Source organism: Trachurus trachurus (genome assembly GCF_905171665.1).
Source record: "Trachurus trachurus genome assembly, chromosome: 6".
Taxonomy (NCBI): Eukaryota; Metazoa; Chordata; class Actinopteri; order Carangiformes; family Carangidae; genus Trachurus; species Trachurus trachurus.
The window spans coordinates 26,552,901-26,573,965 of record NC_139897.1 but is presented as its reverse complement, the minus strand read 5'-3'; the positions used below and the strand labels follow the sequence as shown (position 1 = coordinate 26,573,965).

General features: G+C 41.6%; 1 protein-coding gene across 1 annotated transcript in view; it reads left to right on the top strand.

Moving 5' to 3' along the window:
* The window catches only part of LOC310986846 (polypeptide N-acetylgalactosaminyltransferase 18-like), a 166,956-nt gene that overhangs the window by 109,271 nt on the left and 36,620 nt on the right, over positions 1 to 21,065 (top strand). The window contains exons 6-8 of the mRNA XM_083972940.1: positions 2,192 to 2,306; positions 13,175 to 13,360; positions 14,686 to 14,823. Coding sequence (XP_083829066.1) covers positions 2,192 to 2,306; positions 13,175 to 13,360; positions 14,686 to 14,823 — 439 coding nt within the window. The remainder of the gene's footprint in view (positions 1 to 2,191; positions 2,307 to 13,174; positions 13,361 to 14,685; positions 14,824 to 21,065) is intronic.

Sequence of the window (21,065 nt, the reverse complement as noted above, 5' to 3'; positions counted from 1 at the left end):
CCTGTTCAGAATCAGAACAATTTAGTTTATTATCTCTGTTTTGCCCATGTATGCTACAGAATATGACATGATATGACAAACAGAGGGTCATATATAACAAACTTCTTTAATTTTTCTCTCTATTTCTTGATTGATATAATAAAATGACTTCCAAACAGATTAAAGATGAGGAAATGGAAATGGAAGTGGACAAGCAGGCTGTGCAGAAGCATGAAAAAATAAGAAATTTAGGAAATAATCACTGGGAATTCAGGGAACAAGAAACATGAAGAAGTGAAAAATGGAAAGTAAATTGTAATACATTTGCATGCATAATGCAAACATATGTCACTGGATTATTTTAGGACATAAAATGTCATCATTATATATGCAAATTTTTCCTACATGGTATAAACTTGTACCATCATCTATTATTAAAGCAACATACAGTATATGTGAATACACAGAAGACGGTGAGTTTTGGGACCATGCAGCAGATTTTTGCCCAGAGAGAGACTTCGTTCAGTGTTCATGATGGATCAGTCCTCCTGTGTAGCTCAGTGCAAATTATATCTGACAACAATACTGAGCTGCTTTCTCCTGTATTATGAGCATGAAACCTCCCTTTTTTTGCTCCGTCCTCACTAACTTTAAATAATCACAGTGGACGGCACCAATCAGGAAATTACAAGGTGTAGTCTGTAATAGATGTTGACGTTCAGCAGGACGAAGCCAAAAGCTGCCCAGTTGGGGAGAGAAGGGAAGAGAGGGGAGGGGAGTTAAAGAGGAGGGCATGGAGGGAGAGATGGTTTCTACTGTGTGAGATGAATCTGAATCATATTCCTCCTTCTCTGTGTCATAACTCATTCAAATCCAAACACACAGACACAACGCACATTATTGAAATCATTCAGTGTGACGTACTCCTCTCGAGGATGATCTGTCTCCAGTGTCCACTGAAAATAAACATCCATAAATCTGATCAGGAGTCTCTGATATGTAGGAGAGAGGGGGAAAAAACACAATCCTTACCTGTGAATCATCACAACATCCCAGTAACACAGTGGTGGCTGCTGCGTGCACTGCAAAGAGAAACTGCTAATAGCTACTTAAGTGAACCTTTAATGGTGCTAATCTGTTGTTAAAGTGTAAAAAAAGACAAGCAGAGGAAACCAGGAGATCCACTTTACAATACAATGACCTCTCTTCACATGTGCAGCAGTAAGTCTATCTATAATGTGATTGTGGATATGATGAGGAGTGAAAAACTAGACACATAGAAGCTCCATGCAGGATATTCTTTCTTGAAAACATCCTGCCTCCCCTGGCGAAGTAAATCCAGTCCAAATGGGACTTAATACTTTTAAATCTCCACTTCTGCTTCAAATCTTAAGGGTAAAAATCAAAATACTATAAAGTTACTAGAATAAAATGTTTGCCAGGGGGGAGTGACACCAACTTTCAAAATCCAAACATTTCCACATTCACCGATTTCTGACGACCGCTGAGCCGCAGATTCAACAGGGGTGAAATGCGTCGCTCTGATATTGGAGAGTTGTCACGTGACTTCATTGTGCTGCTTTCTGGAGGCTGTGGAGAGGAGGAGAGTGCTGAGAGCTGCTGCTGCTGCTGGTGGTGATGGTGGTGATGGTGGGAGGAGGAGGAGGAGGAGGAGAGCCGCACATCTATTAGCATTTTTTGGAGCTTCAGCATTTCTGGCTGTTTGCCAATCTGTGTATCCACAGGGAGGAAAACTTCAGCCCAAACACTGCTGCTGTATTTCATATCGTTGAAGAGGAGATGTGACGGCGGGCGTGAATACCAATAGAAGTTATTTTTCACTCCTGTTGATTCAGTTTGATGCTGATGAAAGATTCGTTTAGATTTTTTTTACCAATAATGTCCTGGATTTGTTGCATTGAGTATGAGGGCATCGTTTTTGACAGCTGCATCATCTGTGAGCGTGATGCATAATGCATCAGGTTTTCATGAAAGGCTTAAGTCTGTGTTTACAGCTTCAAATGTGCAGCAGATTCAAAAAGCATCTCATTCAGGACATTGTTGCACATCAGTGTGTGGGTTTATAGTTGCGCTTGTGTGAATATTATTATTTAATATCTAAATGCTGTACATTCTTCTCTCAAACAAACCATTTTTTCACCTCTGACCTCCTCTTTTTTTCTCTCTCTCTTATGATACGCCGCCTCCTCAGGAGCCCTGCTCTGATTGGCTGCTTCGTGGTGGACAGGAAGTACTTTGAGGAGATCGGCCTGTTGGATGAAGGGATGCAGATTTATGGGGGAGAAAATGTGGAGCTCGGCGTCAGGGTGAGTTGGTTAGAGAATTTGTGACTTTTCTTTTGTTTTTCATGTCTATATTTGTTTCTTTAAGCAAAGCAACAACACAAATACTCATGGAAGGAGTTTGTGTTTTTGTCATATGTTTTCTTAAAGAGGAATTATGCAAGATTTTTACCTTATTTAAAGAGATGTGGCCCATTGCCATAATCCCTATAGTCATAGCAGTAGGTTTGTTACCTTTAATTGTCGGTGCAAGCTATTTTTAGAACGGCGGAGCAGAGCGGTGAGCTGCTCAGAGCTACGCTACGGAGGCTCATGAGATTTCTTGGTTTCCCTCATCAAACTCATCAAATACACAATCCAACAACTCCAAAACGCTCTGGTGGACAAGTTGTGACCTGCACATTCACCACGCTATGAGATAATAACAGAACGTTACCAGACAGAGTTGTTTTAGAGGTAAATTCATGCAAAACCGCTGATGCATGTTTCTGTCAGGGGGAGTTTTTTTCAGCAAGCAGTCTCTGCATTTGCCTTGATTATAGGGATTATGGCAATGGGCCAATTTGCCAAAATGTTGAACTATCCCTTTAAACAGCTTCGGAGTAATTGTGATGGTTAAATGACTTGTTCAAGGGAGAATGGAGGCTCTCTGCCTTCCAACTAGCGTCTCTTGGCTGTAAACCAACCTTGCAAGATCACCACAACACAATCACGCCCCGTAACCCGTAATTTCTTGTTTATGACAGATAAGACTACACAAATATACGCATCAAAAGACATATCCATGGATTGCTTTCTTGCCGACTTCAACTGAAAACAAATGCAAATGGAAAAACAGCAAATAAGCAACCGGACTGGTAGTTCCCCTTTAAGTTGCAGTGCATTGACCTCTCAGTGCCACCGTAGTCGGCAAACCACAGAAAACTGTTGAACAAACATTGCAAAACAATTCCATCCAAGCCAAGTTCATCACTTTTTTCTGTGTTTGTCCTGTGAACACTTATGTTGCCCTTTGAGCTGCTTGTGGTTCATCTTCTTGTGTTGTTAGGCTTTGATGCTCAGGTGTCTGTTTTTTTTTCTATTTTTTGACATGTGTTTTCTTTAGCTGCAGTACATTGAGCTCTCAGCACCTCCATTATACCCTGAGCACCTCCATCCCATTAGCTGTGCATGCATTCAAGGCAGTCTCCCATCAATAACACTATACGCTTCAGCACGGCAGCATCACAGCGCTCCACACACTAAAAATACCTGTATACCACAGTGTAATTTGGCTCCTTGTATTGGAGGCTTCGGCCGCTCTCAGGGCACAGATTGAAACATCGGGAGCAGCCGACGTGTCCAACATACAGAGGAAGAAAAATGACCTTTCCTTTGACAGAATTGGGGCTTTATCAGTCATTCACATTATTCATTTGGCCCGAGTCAAGCAAACTGAGCTGATTACTAATGATGTCACAACTGCCAGATAACATTATAAGTAAATGTAACGACATTAAATTCATTCATCACGTCATGATGAATCTCTACTGTTTCGGTTCATCTCCGTACGTATTTAGCGCTAAAAGGATTTGTGTCATTTTCCAGCAGGTTGAATCGTGGGCTTTTTGCAGGGATTTTATCTCTAATCTGATCTTCAGAGGGAGATCGTCTTCTCTGCAGACGCCTCCATCGTCCTCCCGAGACTGCAAATCGGTCTCGGGAGGACGCAACTGTTGGCAAACGGCTTCGAGACTAAACAGACGCAGTGAGACATCAGAGAGAAACTGTTGACTCGCTGCTCAGTGCCGTGTTGTTGGTGTCGATGACGCACTGGTTTGGTGATGAGCACCGGGCCCAGTGGCTGCATGCACGGTGCAGATCTGACTCTGGATAATAAAAAGAAAGGAAAAAAAAAAGAAAAGAAGACTTTTCTCAGGCTTGGCCACGTCAGGTTCAGATTTAACGGCCGGCCGTGAACAATCGATGATAGGACGGCTTAAAGAGAAGATGGATGGGCGATTATTGTGCTGCGTGCCCTCCATCCTCGAAAAGAAAACCACACTGCAATGCAGCTACACTGTCATTAACCCTCACTCCTATTGTGTCCAGTCGTCAGGTGTTGATAGTTGCAGACCCCCCCTCCTCCCCCCCTCCCGCACTCCTTTTCTTCTGTAGCCCTTCCCAAATAAAAGACACTCACTCTGGTAGCCATCAATAAACTGTCAATGTACGAAGCCAGGGAGACTGAAGGAGAAGGGACACACCGAGCGAAGGTCAAGCAAAAACTGACTTCTTATTTCTGTGGCTGATAATCGAGCAAACACACCGACCACGTTCAGACTTGACTCTTTATTTCCTGGATGATTTGTTCCTTGCTTTTTTGATCAAGCGTTGTGTGTTTTTTGTAATAATCCTTGGCATCAGGTTGGCACAGTTTGTGTCAGAGGTCGAATCAGTTCTTCTCTGAGTCGTGTATTTGTCAAATCTGAACACAGACAAAAATAATCCATCTTCAGTCGCCGGTACGTCTGTAGGGATGGGCATTTCAAACAGAAGCGTTCTTTAGTAATCACTGGGAACTATTCAACCATTTGTCAACTATTCAACCCCCTGTACCGGAGAACATTGTAATGACACCACTTTTCATTGGAAGCAGTACTGTTCGAAGTCTCTTCTCCCGGTGTAAAACTATGTGAATTTTCTCCAGTACTGCTTCTCATCATAGTCGGCACCTTGCAAAGTTTGCGCTGCACCTCAGTTTCATCTGCTTTTTATTTGAAAGAGTTCCACGCAGAACTTTCTGATGGCTGTAGTCGTCTTTCCATGTTTCTATTTCTTCCGCGCCAGTAAAAAAAAGGAAACATTTACATTTCTTCAGACAAGACAATAGCCTTTATGATTTAATGACTGTTCGAATATTTAAAAAAAAAACGTTGCCCATCTCTAATATCGGTCCAGATTTACAGTGCAAACAAAAGCAAAGTCTGCACGACTGACTTTTAATGGTTCAACTCTGCCTCAATGTAAAGAAGTGTATAATAAAAATCAATCTGATTAACAACATACCGTAATATAAAATAGTGTGTAACCATGAATAATATACTGTTTGCCTGCCGGAGTCGGTCACATGTAGTGACTCAGCTAAAAGCCTGTAAGTGCCTATAACCGACCGTAGAAGCCGGTGTGGAAGTGGAAGTAGATAATAAAACCATCCGACAGTGAGTCTGTGGCCGCGCTGAGTCGACAGTCTCCACTTCCTCTCAGCTGAAGAATGTCTGTCCAATAATGGACATAATTTAATTTCCACCCTGCAGCTGATTTGGTCATGCACATACAATAAACCTGTGAGTGCTCTTTCCCTAACGTTACCAGGAGGCAAATCCACACCAGCAGCAGTTTTATTAAGTGTTTCTGGGACCATTGTGAATAAATATGAGAATTCACACCGACTCTGAAGGACACGCAGCGATACACACTCTGTCCACGGACACTCACTTAAACCACACAAAGGCCCCATTGTGGATTTACTAACTACAGCTGTAATGACCAACCAAGGCTGCACGTCACTGTTGCTGTAAGGTGTTGCAATTTGAAAACTGTGGACTCGTTTCTAGGGAGGGCTGGAGATGGTCACACACACTGAAATAATAAAACTTATAGGCTGCAAGACAAACAGTGCATCAATCATTCTGTGGTGTTAAACTTTGAAGACAATTGCAGACATTAAAAAAAAGAAAAATAAATTGTGGACTAAAAAACAAGTTATGCAAAATGTGAATTTTCGAAAAATGTCACAAAATACATACGCTCAGATGAAGTAACCACGGAGACAACAGGCTCAAATTCGCTTTGGCTAGTGGGTGTCAAAACATCCATAAGTGTTTTCTGGCTCCTTCAGTGTCCTTCATGCAGCCCGTCCCTGCAGATACGTGGCCAAAGAGAGGACATGTGGCTGCTGAAGCATTTGTATTAATCTGAGATGCTGATGTGCTGAAGTGCAACATCTGTTGGCGCTGACAGTGTTTTACAGAAGAGCCAGAGTCAGTTTATTTGCATTTTTTGGGGGGTAGAAACCACTTTGGAAAGTCAGTGCAAGAGCTAAACATGAGGACAAAAGACATACAGGACAAACTCCACCTGTGGTGATGTTGCCTGTTTTCACCGACAGCTCCACTCTCACTTACATGACACATGACTAAGCATAATCGTAGCCTATGCACTTTTAAAACCACATTTTATCATATTGCGATTTAATTGTGAATGCAATTAATCGTTCAGCCCTAATATAGTTTGTCTTCAAGCGATGTGTAGCCTCCAATCTTGTTTGCTCAACAATGAGTAGAGTGAGGTCTCGTGAACACTTGTTTAATACTTGTTCCCATTTTTGTAGAAATATGCATTGCCCTGCATTGACAATAGAATATACTTTATGTACAATGAGATTTACTGTACTCTAAAATAAACATACTGTATGTGATGTACTGTATGTAAAAAAGCATTTTATGGATAGTGTTGCACAAATTGTCCCATTATTGTATGTTTAGGTAGCTGAGCTGAATGCTCACACAATAGGTCACAACACAATAGAGGGGCAGTGTTTTATTAGTGTATTATTCAGCTTAGTTTGGATATTAGTCTGTCAACAGGCCTGAGAAGAAAAGCTGCCGTTCTCTGTGTGTGTCCAACTTGTGGTGCCTAAAAAAAGCTTTTTTTGTTGTTTTTTTTGCATTCTTGTATCATATTCCCTCCCTGTGTCCTTCAGGATCTGTGCTCCCGACAGGACGGACAACTGTTTATGAGAACAGATTAGTGGCACTTAAACACTCCAGATGTCTCATGTTCGTAGCGAACAGTAAAAGTGAAATAACAGGGGGCACACACACACACACACACACACACACACACACACACACACTTGCTCTTTCCCTACCGGACTCATTTGATTCATCTCATACACGTGTCTTGTCAGTGGGGAGGCAGACGTCATGGAGAGTGGCAAATGCAATCCCCCCCCCCTACTACCCCCACTTCCCTCAGTAGTTTCACTCCCCCCTTACTCCTCCAACCTCCATTAAAGCACATTGCCCTTCCACAGCTGTGAGTGTGACTCTCCTGCAGCGAGCGGCTGGTGAGAAGTGATCACTGTGGGTCGGTTGTTGCTCGGCAGTGACCGCGGGAGTTTGCTCGACTTCAGCCTCACACACGCAAAAAAGGAGAGCGCTCACAACATGAACGATGGAGCGCTTAATATTCCCTCGCATATTAAACATTACTTTACGTGGTGTCGTGACTAGAAATGATCAGATCTGGCCAGAGGCTTAAAGAGGAATTATGCAAGATTTTTACCTTATCTAAAGGGATAGTTCAACATTTTGGCAAATTGGCCCATTGCCATGATCCCTATAGTTTTAGCAGTAGCTTCGTTACCTTTAATTGTCAGTGCAAGCTGTTTTTAGAACGGCGGAGCAGAGCCGCGAGCTGCTCAGAGCTACGCTACGGAGGCTAATGGGATTTCTTGGTTTCCCAAGAAATCATGAGCAAACTCATCAAATACACAATCCAACAACTCCAAAACGCTCTGGTGGACAAGTTGTGACCTGCACATTCACCATGCTATGAGATAATAACACAACGTTACGATACAGAGTTGTTTTAGAGGTAAATGCAGAGACTGCTTGATGAAGAACTGTCCCTGAAGGCAACACACATCAGCGGTTTTGCATGAATTTACCTCTAAAACAACTCTGTCTCGTAACGTTCTATTATTATCTCATAGCGTGGTGAATGTGCAGGTCAAGACTTGTCCACCAGAGCGTTTTGGAGTTGTTGGATTGTGTATTTGATGAGTTTGATGAGGGAAACCAAGAAAGCGTAGTTCTGAGCAGCTCGCAGCTCGCACCATCAATTAAAGGTAACAAACCTACTGCTATGACTATAGGGATTATGGCAATGGGCCAATTTGCCAAAATGTTGAACTATCCCTTTAAAGATGTCCTGTTGTTTTTGCATTTGCTCATAAAAAATGTTTATGCTCGGCTCGGCCTTGACTTTCTCCACATGAGCTCTCAGTGAGTGACCCTCTACACTCGAGTGTATCAGTTGGATAATGGCTCCGTCTGTTCTGTAGCTCCCCGACCGAGAGAGAGCTCTCTCTCTCTTTTATTACATAAGCCGTCGGTCGTTGTGGAGACAAATTTCTTGAGCACCTGTTGACAGTAGCACAGAGGGAAGAGGAGACCTGCACAGTGCTGCAAATCAGTTTCCCCTCTGCAGCTATGACAACAAAGACCTGGACTGAACTGAACCGGTTTCAGCGGAGAGGCACTTTAGAGCTGCTGCTGTTGAGCTTGTTGTGCAGTTGTTCACACATCAGGGTTGGTTTAAAGTGGTTGGGTTGGAGCTGGACATGTTTACCCCCGAGTATGTGGTGTATTGAACAGTTTAAAAGCAACAAAGGCTTAGCGAGCAGCAGCATCGGCCATCAGAGTATTGACATTTTATTTTCATGGGCAAACACTCTGGGCGCTGCAGGGTGCTCCGAGTTAAAACCTGGCATATAGAGACAGACGCCCAACAATCCCACCCACCTAGATGCACACAAACACACCATCACTATCAGACTCTAAACACATCAACGACAAAATAAAAAAACGACAAGTAAAAGTCAATATTTCCTCAAGTAGCAGCAGCCTGCTCTGTGAAAACCTCCTGCTTCAGATCAATGATTATGTAAATCAGCCGTGATATTTTGACAGAATCAGTTCTGCGCACTTGGTCCCAAGGGCATCGCTCTAACTCTAACTAATTCATCATGTGTTGAGTTCAGCGCGAGGTTTAAGTCAGAAAACAGTCAGTTTGTTCTATTTCCGTCTCTTGTCTTTTCAAAACACTGACGCCTTTTTTTTGTTATCAGCGAGTTCCCGCGGAAACGCTCTCCGTATCTCTGGCCTGCACGCTCCTATTGAGATAAAGAGGGCTTTTATGAAGCGCCATATTGTCATATTATTGTGCATTTTTAATGCTCTTTGTCTATTTTTATTTTTTATTTTTTTTAAATCACAATAGGCGGTCCTCCTCGGCGCAATTTATAGTTCACAACTTAATTTGTCGTCTTTAAGCCTCTCGTTTTCTCATTAAAACTTTTATTAAAGGCGCACGAGGTCACGGGTGAGATCTGTTCCATGTTTAACCAGTGACGGCTGCTGCTGCTTTTTCACTTATTTTTATTCATTTTCATTGACTTTTTATTTTCTCCTGTTCTGTTATTCTGTGTTTATTGTTCCTTTCCTTTTCTTTTCTTTTCTCCCCCCTCTTTTTTTTCTTTTCTTTGGGAAATACGGAGATGGTCGGGTCCTGGGTTAAAAAGAAAGTAGGAACTGTACAAGTCACTCCATCACTGATTTTTGTTGCTGTCTTTTTGTGCTAATTCATTGGAAATAAAATCATATTAAAAAAAGGACCCCCCCCCCAAAAAAAAACAAAAAAAACAAAAAAAAAAACAGCGAAGGCGAAGTGAAAGGCGTGAGGAAGTGAATGTAAATGTGACACACATACACACACATGCAAACCAGAGAGACACATGTTCCAGATGTTGGATGCAGACACACGATCATGTTTCATCCCACGTGAGAGAGGTTTTTTTTTATTTTCGGGAGAGAAGACAACAAGACACGGGGAAAGAATAGACTCTTGAAAAGGATGAGTCAAGAAGAAGCTGCTATTTTCTCTCCCCGCATATTTCACTTCCTTTATCTTCCCTCCATACTTCTCACTTTATCTCCATTCTCTCTCATCCCTTTACCTTCTGTTTTATGTTTCACACTTTCTAAATCTCTCCTCTTCCTCTTTCTCTTCGCCGCCTGCTCTCTCTCCTCGTCTCGGTCTCTATCTCGCTCTGCACACCCACTCGCTCAGACGGAGATTGTTATACTCGAAGAATAGCTCCTTCTACTCTAACCCCCATGTTGTAAATCCTTTATAGGGAACGCTGAGGTATTTCTGAGGGGGAAACGTGTATTATCTCTGATTTTGGCTCCAGTTTGTGCTCCTGCCTGGGCACTGGGCCAGTGCTATGTTTTTTTGTTTGTTTTGTTTTGTTTTTTGACTGTTGTTCTGCAGGAGCTCTTCGCTTTTTTTTTTTTTTTGGAAGGTTACAAAGAAGGAGGCCGGCCCGGCAGGAAGGATTATAGCTCAAAAACACAAACAAAGTGCAGGACTGGAATAGAGAGCATAGGCGTTTCTATTCAAATCACCGCTCTCTTCTCTTCTCCAGCTCTTGTCTCCTCGCTGCACTCACTGAAATCCCAAGGTGCCTCTGCAGAATCTCAAGCAAGTGCTACCGTGGAAATTAGCATTTGTTTTACTTCAGGAGAGTCAGAGAAGTGTGTTAGCAAAGGTAAATGAAGGTGGACACACAGTTCACCTTTTGCTTCAGTAGCTGCAGTTTGACGCTCACTCTCCTGCTTCTCTTGTTGGAGCCGATTTATGACAATTTAGTTCCTCTACTCTGTTTTGGGGAATTGTTTAGGTTTGTCCGTCTGTGCGCATGTCCTGCTATCATGAAAACAAGATTTCACAAATGCTGCACTTGGACTCAAGGATGAACTTATTAGACTTTCATAGTTAAAAGTCAAGTTCACTACAACCTCACAAAACCATTTTTTGTCTGTAACTCACAAAACTACATACTAATACATACATAACTTCCTGCAGTTTGTGGTGTTGGTGGAGGTTGACAACTGTGAGGCAGTGTGTCTTTCTTTCTTTTTGAAGTGGCTTTTAATGTGTCATGAGCTTGACTAATAAAATAGGACAAACAACGATGGTCGTGTTTGTCACTGGACATATTAAAGGAGCATTATCGCAAATACAGCAGTAATAGCATAAAACAAGCTGAAATATGCAAAAGATGGGTCGGGGGGAGCCATAACTAAATTTACAAATAAAATCGCAATCAGTGTAGTGTCCGTGGGGCAAATGCAGCATTTGTCTTTGTTATTTCTTTGTCGTTTGATTGCACTCGGAACTCGCAAATCCGACCTCCGAACCGGGAAAATGCAACAGTAAACTAAACGAGGCTGCTCTCTCTCTCTGACAGCTGCCCACTTGTTTATATCTGATATGCTCCGCCTGGCTCCATCTAGTGGCCGAATTAAGAATTTGGATTTGCGATAATGCTCCTTTAAAATGACAAAACTTGTAGTTAACTGCTCCAGATTGATCTTTACATACTGTTTTTAATTAATTTTTTTTGAATGCACATCAGTGGATCATACATTTTGATTGTAAGAAATACCAGTAAATGGCATTTAACGCTTTTTATTTCACACCAGACTTTCAAAGTTTTTTGGAGCCACTCTAGGCAATCAATATGAACCAGATTAAAATGATTAACTCAAATGATAACCAACCCTAGAGTTTTTCTACCACACACACACTCTCTCTCACACACACACCAGTACATCAAGGGGCAACTTGGGGTCCAGTATTTCACCCGAGGACGCTTCAAAATGCAGACCACGTCCACGGCTGGATTTTCTGAGGAAAATCTACATGAAACTTTGCAATTAAAGATATCTGAAATGGTTAAAAGACTGAAAGAAAAAACATTAATGGAAAAAAGTTGGAGTTGAAGTGGAGGGATAAAAATAAAAGTTTCATAAAGTACAGGCCCTGTGAAAGACTGATTCAAGGGGAGGGAAGTGTCATGTGAAGTTTTACCAGTGTGGGATGAGTTGAGCTGGAAGTGTGAGAGCTGAAGGTCGGAGACTGGGAGCAGAGCGACAGATAAAAAGCAGCAGAAGTGTCAGACAAAGAGTCGGGAAAAAAATGTAACATCAGCGTTAAAGGGATAGTTCAACATTTTTGGCAAATTGGCCCATTGCCATAATCCCTTTAGTTTTAGGAGTAGGTTCGTTACCTTTAATTGTCGGTGCATGCTGTTTTTAAAACGGCGGAGCAGAGCGGCGAACTGCTCAGAGCTACGCTACGGAGGCAAATGGGATTTCTTGGTTTCCCTCATCAAACTCATCAAATACACAATCTAACAACTCCAAAACACTCTGGTGGACAAGTTGTGACCTGCACATTCACCACGCTATGAGATAATAACACAACGTTACCAGACAGAGTTGTTTTATGCAGGTTCCCCGACGGAAATGTGCATCAGTGGTTTTGCATGAATTTACCTCTTAAACAACTCTGTCTCGTGATATTTTGTTATTATCTCATAGCGTGGTGAATGTGCAGGTCACAACTTGTCCACCAGAGCATTTTGGAGTTGTTGGATTGTGTATTTGATGCTCCAACTATACCTTTAAGACTTTGAGGCCACAAATGAAAACTCTGGGATAGTTTACCTGTAATAGCTTCTCTCTGCTTCTGTATCTGTACCTTGTTTGTTAGCGCAGCAGCTTAAACCCTGTAATGTAGTGCAGCTGAAATGAACCTCGGCAGTGATAGATAACTGTCACAACACAACACAACACGCCACAGAGCTGCACAATCGTGTTGCATTCATTCATGATGAAGCAAATGGGAAGATTAATTTTCTAGTTCATGGACCTGTCATGGTGCCAGCTATGGCTTGTGTACTGTATGTGTATGTGTATGTGTATGTGTGTATGTGTGTGTGTGGATGTATTTGACAGTTTCCGCTGTCAACAAATAGCAGAATGGTAATAAATAAATATATAAATAACAAGCACCTGGTTGGGCATTTATATGATACATTTTTATATTCATACTAATTCTATCAAGCACAAGCTCAGTTGCAGGAAAAAGATTTAATCCCCCATTTAAAGGATGAAGGATTAACTGGCAGGCTCTGAAAATATCTATACCTTTTAATTTTTTGGGAGTCCCTGCAGTCACTGATGTGTGTGTATTTCTGTGTGTGTGTGTGCGTGTAGGTGTGGCAGTGTGGCGGCAGCGTGGAGGTCCTTCCCTGCTCCCGGGTCGCCCACATCGAACGCGCCCACAAGCCGTACACGGAGAACCTGACGGTGCACGTGCGTCGCAACGCGCTGCGCGTGGCCGAGGTCTGGATGGACCAGTACAAGAGCCACGTCTACATGGCCTGGAACGTCCCTCTGCAGGTAAACACACACAGAGAGAGAGGGAGAGAGAGATGCATGCTGGGAGTTTGATACTGTGGGAGGATGTGTGTGTGTGTGTTGAATGCATTTTGTGCTCAGCATCTGTGTCAGGTCTCCTAGCAACTGTGACATCGCGGAGGTCAGTGGAGATCACATGTGCATAAAATAAGGTTTGAATGAACCTCGGGGAGTTTGTTGTATAGTGTAGTGTGGGGGTTCATTAATGTTTCATCAAACTGAATATTGTAGAGAGTTTTGATTCAAAAATGTCTGTGACACACTCAGACTTTGTTGTTAGCGTTGAATCAAACAGGGTTTTCATGTCCAACAAAACTGTCCAGACTGAAAAATTCCCCCCAAAAAATCCTGCCCAGTGGAAGCTGAAGATGGACCAAACAGACCAGAAGCTCGTCCAGTCGTATTTCCTCATTGAGAAGATTGAGAGCAGAAACTAGAGCTCGACCCTGAAGACAAAAAACAACTCTGGCTTTTTTTTTCTCTCTCTCTGTTGCTGTTTTAATTTTTGGAGATTTCTGTTGTTTGTTTATCTGTTAATTGAAGGGTCGAAGGGTCGTATAATATTTTGCCTGTAACTATCTCCGTGTCTTAAGGTGGAAGTAGCAGGTGATGTTGTATTGCTTGTGAGAGAACTGTTTTATTATACCCAGTGAATGGTTTAATTATCACTTTATCCCTCAGTTGCCATGTCTGCACAGCAAAATAACATGTAGCTACCTGAACAACTAATCAAATCCATCTCACATACGACCTGCTTTTTTTCCCTTTTATTTATTTTGTAAAGGGACCATGTGCAATATTCATTCACAGTTAATTTACAGATCACATACAAAACATAACATAATACTCAAATAGCACAAAAAGTATGAATTCAAACAAATGCAATAAAGATGCATTACATCTGTTAATATTTCAAATATTTATTATTTAATAATTCTTTATTTCGCAAATTTGACCAATTAACTAACAAAAAAAACTCTTTATTAAATCACATTAGGTGGGAATACACAGTTATAGCTTTGACTGTTACTTAAGTGTCTCGTAATTTATGAAAACATCAGATGGTTTCACTTTTCTTTCTGTTCTCCTGCTCTGTTATTATTTCTTGTTCTTTGTTCTGTCGTTACCATCCTCATGATGCAGTGGAGCTGGAGGGACCCTGAGGACCTGAACTCTGTATTTGTTATTTCTGACTCTTTGCGACCACAACAGAAGTTGAAAATCATTATATTCATCTCACTGCTCTATGGGTTGTCAGTGAAATACCTGCAAAGTAAACCCTGATGTGTTTGTGTTTCTTCGTGTAGAACTCAGGGATCGACATCGGGGATCTTACCGAGAGGAAGGCCCTGAGATCCAGACTCAACTGTCATCCGTTCAGCTGGTTCCTCTCCAACATCTACCCCGAGCTCCGGTCCTACAGCAACACGGTGGCGTACGGGGTGGTGAGTTACGCTGAAGTTATCAGGATTTCTATCAGTTGACCTCTTGACTTGTGGATCTTCGGTATATGAATCCACATGAACAAGCCCATGTATGACGAACGCTACACTAAACACTTCCCCATTCACTCCCCACACACACACACACACACACACATGCAGAAAATCCTCAAAGCAGAGCATGAAGTATTCAGGAGTATCTTAATTCATTATGAAATAGGAACAAGGAGCTCCTTTAGCCTGATCAAAAATTAATATGCCTTTGTTGTGGCAGCTTAATGGCAAGGAGTTAGGAAAATGTGTAAACATATTTTTAACATATTTTTTCTCTTGTCACGTTTCAGCCAAAAGGCAAAAAAAAATCTCCGGCAATTAAGGTGTTTGTATTTTATGTTTTATTGGCCACTGGAGGCAGAACAAGATCCAAACACGTGAATCTGGAAGAAAACTCATCTCATTTGTGACCATATGGTGAAAATAACTCAAATATTCACTTTACTTTTTACCTCAGATTTGGTCTCTGCCAAATGCGTTCAGTGCTAAATGAGCTGCTGAGTTACTGTAGCAGCCAGTTGTGACTTTTGCTTGTTTCCCAACAGTCGGTTTATCTGATTAACTTTTCCCACTGAAAACGGCTGCAAAGGACACGGAGGAGATCAATGAGCATGAGCTCTGAGACAGTAACTGGATCCCAGGACGGTTAACACAGCTTTATTCTGCTCTGTTAGCAGCAGAGCCCGTGCATCTCAAAGACTGTCACAGTTAAACCTGTCCCCCTGTGAACAAGGGCAGGTAGGAACCAAAAGAGCTCCACACAAAAGCAACAACTTAAAAGTTACACCTGTGAGATCTGTATTGTGTATAAAATAATAAAGTGCTGCAGCTGATTATTAAAATATATAACAGACTCAATGATGAAGAAATAATGGATAATTTGATAAACACCAAATATCATTCCACTTAAAGGGGAACTATCCAAGTCTGGTCAGTGGATTACGTTATATATAATATACATGTATATTTGTGGAGTCTAACCCATCATAAACAAGAGATTATCGGTCGGAGGCTCTGATCTTCCGAGTTTGGTTTTTGAAGGCAGAGAGCCTCCATTCTCCCTGCAACAAGTCATTTAACCATCATAATTACTCTGAAGCTGTTTAATTATAAATCTCCTGCATAGTTCCCCTTTAATAAACATCATACATGAATATGGCTAAGGTAACAAAACAAAAACAAAAAGCTAAAACACCTCTATAGACCACTAAACACCAATAAAACAGCTTAAACACTGCGTCAAATTCTCTAGAACAAAGAAATATCTAACTTTTCTACCATTTCCAGCTCAAACTTCAGCTCACTCCAGGATTTTTATCTCACTTTTAATTATTTTTTCATTCAGGCCGCATCCACACAAGGGAGGGTTTATTAAAATTGTTTTATGATGTGGTCAAGTCCACATGTCCATTGTCTATTTCCCTCCGGAAATGGAATTATATAGAAACCAACCAACCGTAAGCACCGTCATACCATCAGCTCCTCCTCATGAGGAAACTTTTCCATTAAAACTTATCTTTCCCGAGTATTTCAAGCAGTAAAAATTTAAACTTTTCCATTAATGATCGGAATCGCAGATCACAGTGGCAAGGTGCTGAGAGGCTGAACATTTTTCTGCCACTTTGGACTTAGTTGATTTTTTTTTTCCTTTTTATGCCATTTCTGCCTGGCTATTCCCCCTCTTCAGCTAACAGCTGTGGGAGGATTTTTGCATAATTGAAAAATGACAGTAATCTGTTGAAAGCTGAGCAGAATTATCCACCCGCTCTGACTTGTCCTGCTGATAGAGGGAGAAAAATGAGCACTTCTCGGCTCAGTCCACTCACTAATTATTTAATAATTTCTTCTTCTTTTATTGTAATTGGGGTTTTTGACTGTGGATCTTGTGCATTGTGCATTTTAGACCCAAACACATGCAGATATAGTTTGAGTCGTCTTGGCTTCTGCAAAGCTTGACTGCAGTCTGAGAATAATCATGGCACATAAAACTGTTTCCTTCATGTTGAAAAGGTTTTATTCGTTCAGCCTTACTGACTTCAAATCTGCCACTGAAGAAAAAACAACAAAAAAACAGAAAGGGAAAAGTTGCGGATTGACATTAGCGGCAGCAAATGAGTCTGTAGCTCTTGGAAACAGCCTCGCTGCCACCTCTCGTGTTTGTTGTTCGATAAACACTTCAATCACAGAACGAGCTCGATGGGTTTTATGTGTTGACACTACTGAGCATGTGCGGGCGTTCGGCTTTGAGCGTGCGAGATGAAAGCTTTGCCACAGTGACATCTGAGAGATGTAGATATGAAGTTTACATATTTGACAAAAACAAACTCTCACAGGAGACGGGAGCTGGAGAGAGAAAGAGAGAGAGAGTACAACAAGTGTTGTGGTGTGTGATGCCATCTGTGGATGTCTGTTCCTGCTCTCAAACAAAAAGCCAGAGAAAAGGAACCGCTCCTCACACGAGGTGAATATTCAACATGAAAAAACATATTTTAGCAACATTTGTCAGGCTTGTTTCAAATGAAAGTCTTTCTCTCAGCACCATGAACTTGAACTGTTTTTGACATCAGGATTGATCGATGTGTTGTGGCCTGTAGCTGCAGCAGCGCCTCAAACCAAAGAGAGGCTGTTAAAGCTATTTGGATTTGTCAGATTTTATTTATCCACTTAAATGTTTTCTCCAAAAGCAAAAGTCTCCCATGGTCTCTTCAACGGTTTCCCTCGATCAACCTTTTCTCAGAGAAACTGAAAAATGTTTCTTTTACCAATTTGCAACAGCCAATTACATTTTCAGAGACATTTAACATCACAGAATATTTTTCTAATATAAGTAGAGCGCTGAAAACAGCATGGTTGATAACATTTATTGCAATGTCATTTGGTCCAGATTTAAGTAAGTCAATGGTCCAATACTCAGGTGTGCTGCAGATTTACGTTTAATCTGTGTTAACTGTGGCTAATTATTCATTATGTAGATGCCAACAGACTAATATAAAGATGGTGAACATGATAAACTTAATCAGAAGTTAACATGCTCAGATCATTTTAGCTCAGTACTGTTGTGCTTTCACTGAGCCGTTACCGTGACTTTTGATTTAATCTTAATAGACAAACTTGGCAGCTAAAGTAAAACTTATCCAGTTCTTGCTTCATTTATTTTAAATTAATATCCACCACTTGTTTATATATATATTAGATTTTTCAATGTACAGACAGGTAACAATTAACACAGTACAACGAGAGAAAAAACTTTCACAGTGAAACAAAGTCGATGCACTGAAATAGAAGAAAAACAAAAGCAAAAAGAATCACAGGTACAAGAAAACCTGCTCTCGTACAATACGACAAGTCTGACAGAAAAAAATCTGACAGAGAGGAATACGAGCAATGTATACTTTTAGGTGGCTCTTGACAGATTCATCAACAATGGTTGCCACATCCTGTCAAATGTTGCAGGGCTGAGACTGTAGAGAGACTGTAGCTGTGGAGGACGCAGCCTACACCGTCTATGGAGGCAACGGCTTTGGAGGAGGCACCACCGAAAGCCGCGGCAACCACTGGTAAATGGACATTTCAGCCTCCGGAGCCTTTTTCTGATTCCCTCTGAACACAATCAACATCCTAATGTTAAACATGTGAAAGTCTAATTGGCCTTTATATGCGTACTCCGAAGGATGCAGCCCCCAAAATTGAGACACATCAGCTCTTGTTTTAATGTGCAACAAACTGGTAACTTCTAAAGTTCACTCTTACAAACAAGTGCCACTGTGACGAACAGAATGAGCCGTACATGTCTTGTTCAGTTATATGACCTTCACTTACAGTACAAACCCCACTCAAAGTGTAAGAAAAACTGCTTTAAAATAATATTAAAATATTAAGAGTTACTTCAAGACAGATTAACCTTCATACTTCATTGACCTTTCACCCAAACCTTGAAGATCAGGACGTCCACAGTCGATCGTGGGACGTTTCGAGGTCTCATCCGTTTTAGGACCTGACTGTGTTGTTGTGCGATGAAAACCGATAAATCACAAATAATGTGAATCTAATGAGGTTTAATCTTCAAATGGGTCATTTTCATTTTGCAAAAAACATTTCCGCTCTCTGCTCAGTTATTATCCGCACTGTGCAGCAGCCGTACAAAACCAGAGCACTCACAGTAGCAATCACCATTTCCTCAAAATGCTTTCTGCAGATTCAAGTAGGAGGATGACGGCATTAGTTAATAGGTTGCAATGATACTGTATCCTCGGGCAGCAGTGTCCTTTACCTGGAGGCCCCGGGTTCAAGCCGAAGGTTTGACAGAGCTCTCTCCTCGCCGTTGTGCCCGTGAGCGAGACACCGAGCCTGGTGAACCAGCACGGCGGCCGCTCCTTTGTAGAATAGCAGAGCTTGACTTCTCTATATAAAAAAAAAAAAAGTGGATCGGGGAAAGAGAAATTCCCCTCGGGGATCAATAAAGTATCATATTATTGAACCGCTGTAATAAGTGTGACAGCGACATGAGATATTGTGAGATAGAAAGCTCAGCCTGGCCCCTCAGCTGAGGATCAAGAATTGTACAGAAAACCCCCACAGGACTGTATGTGATGTGGCTGCAGAGGAGGGAGGAGGAGGAGGAGGAGGAGGAGGAGGAGATGGGATGCAGAGAGCGAACCGAGGTAGAGATGAAGTGAGTGAAACAGCCGGAGGGATGAGTCGGTGCTGGGATGAGATGATGACTGTTCTGTAGATGGAGGGTGGAGGGGAAAAAGCTATCTGTATGTAAAAGAGATTAGCAGCAAATCGAGATCTCACCCTCTCTCCCGTCCACTCATCATGAACTCCATATATATAACCCCCGTGGGACTCCCAGTCTGTGACCAGCGGAGAAGATGCAGCCAATTAGCATTTTCAATCATCTGACAGTTTGTATCTTTTTTTATAGGCTAGTGTTCATGAGGAATTACAGAGCCAAAACCGAGACTCAGAATAGAGAAATAGACATTTCTATTCAAATTGCCTCTTTTTAAAGGTCACTTGAATGCCACTCTAAAGATGGCAGCCCGGAGAATGTTTACAATGCCGTGGAAGTAAAAGGTGTAGATCGTGAGAGTCGGAGAGAGCTGAACTTTTTTAGTCTAACATGATCCTGAACATCTCAAAGGCAGCTACAAACATTCCCGCTGTCTGTTATAAACCAACCTGTCGCTATTACAGCTGCATTTGTGAGTATTTTTTTTTTACCTGAACGCAGAGTGGAATGAATTATTGTGAAGTGAAAGCTGTCATTTGCTGTGACAAAGGCATAGTTTCATTGTTTTTAGCTTTCCAGTGCACTTAGAGCACATGGTTTAGTGTGTGACACAGACAAATGTAGTTATTCTCCAGAGAAAATAGTGGAGGCGCAGCATTAAGCAGCTAAAGAGCCAGATATTTGTTTCCCTCAGGAGTTGGAACAAAACAAAACTAAAACCAGTGAATATTGAACTTGAGCTACATTCATCAGGTAACTGGAAATATGACTTAATGGGATGATGAAGTTGCATCTCCTGGATGCTGAAGCAGGAAACGATTTTGCTAACAAAAATAGATTACTGCAGCTTTAAGGCCGAGGAAAAAACTCTAATTGCTTCCAAAACCAAAAAACACTATGTGATTCATTCATTTTTTGCCACAGCAACACCGCAAGCTGATGTTTTACACTGGTTGCACAGGTTTACCTAACGTTCCCATTTAGGCACAGTGTATAGTTGCTTCTATTGAGCTATTTATACCCGTATAAAACGTTAATGCATGAGACAAACAACACATAGTATCGCTGCAACAAGCAACCAGGTGTCTGTGACTCAAAATGCTTTGTGCACCCAGGTGTAAATAGCCACTTTGACTGATACATCCAGGTGTAAATAGCATTATTAGCTATTGTTGCAGTGCATAGGTCATAATATGCCAGTATTATTATGACCAAGGTGCCTTTATTTTCATAGCAGCAACAAGGTGATAGATGTAGCCAACAATGCTATATGCACCCTACTGGCTATCTACTCAGGTGCAGACAAATATATCAGTTCTCCAGTGAAAATAGTAGAGAACTGAGCAGCTTGGTGCAAATGGCATCTGCCAAACTTTCATCATAATTCATTCTAATTATGATTTCATTATTTGCACTTCCACCTTCTCACCAAGGTCTCTCACCTGAGACCTTCTTC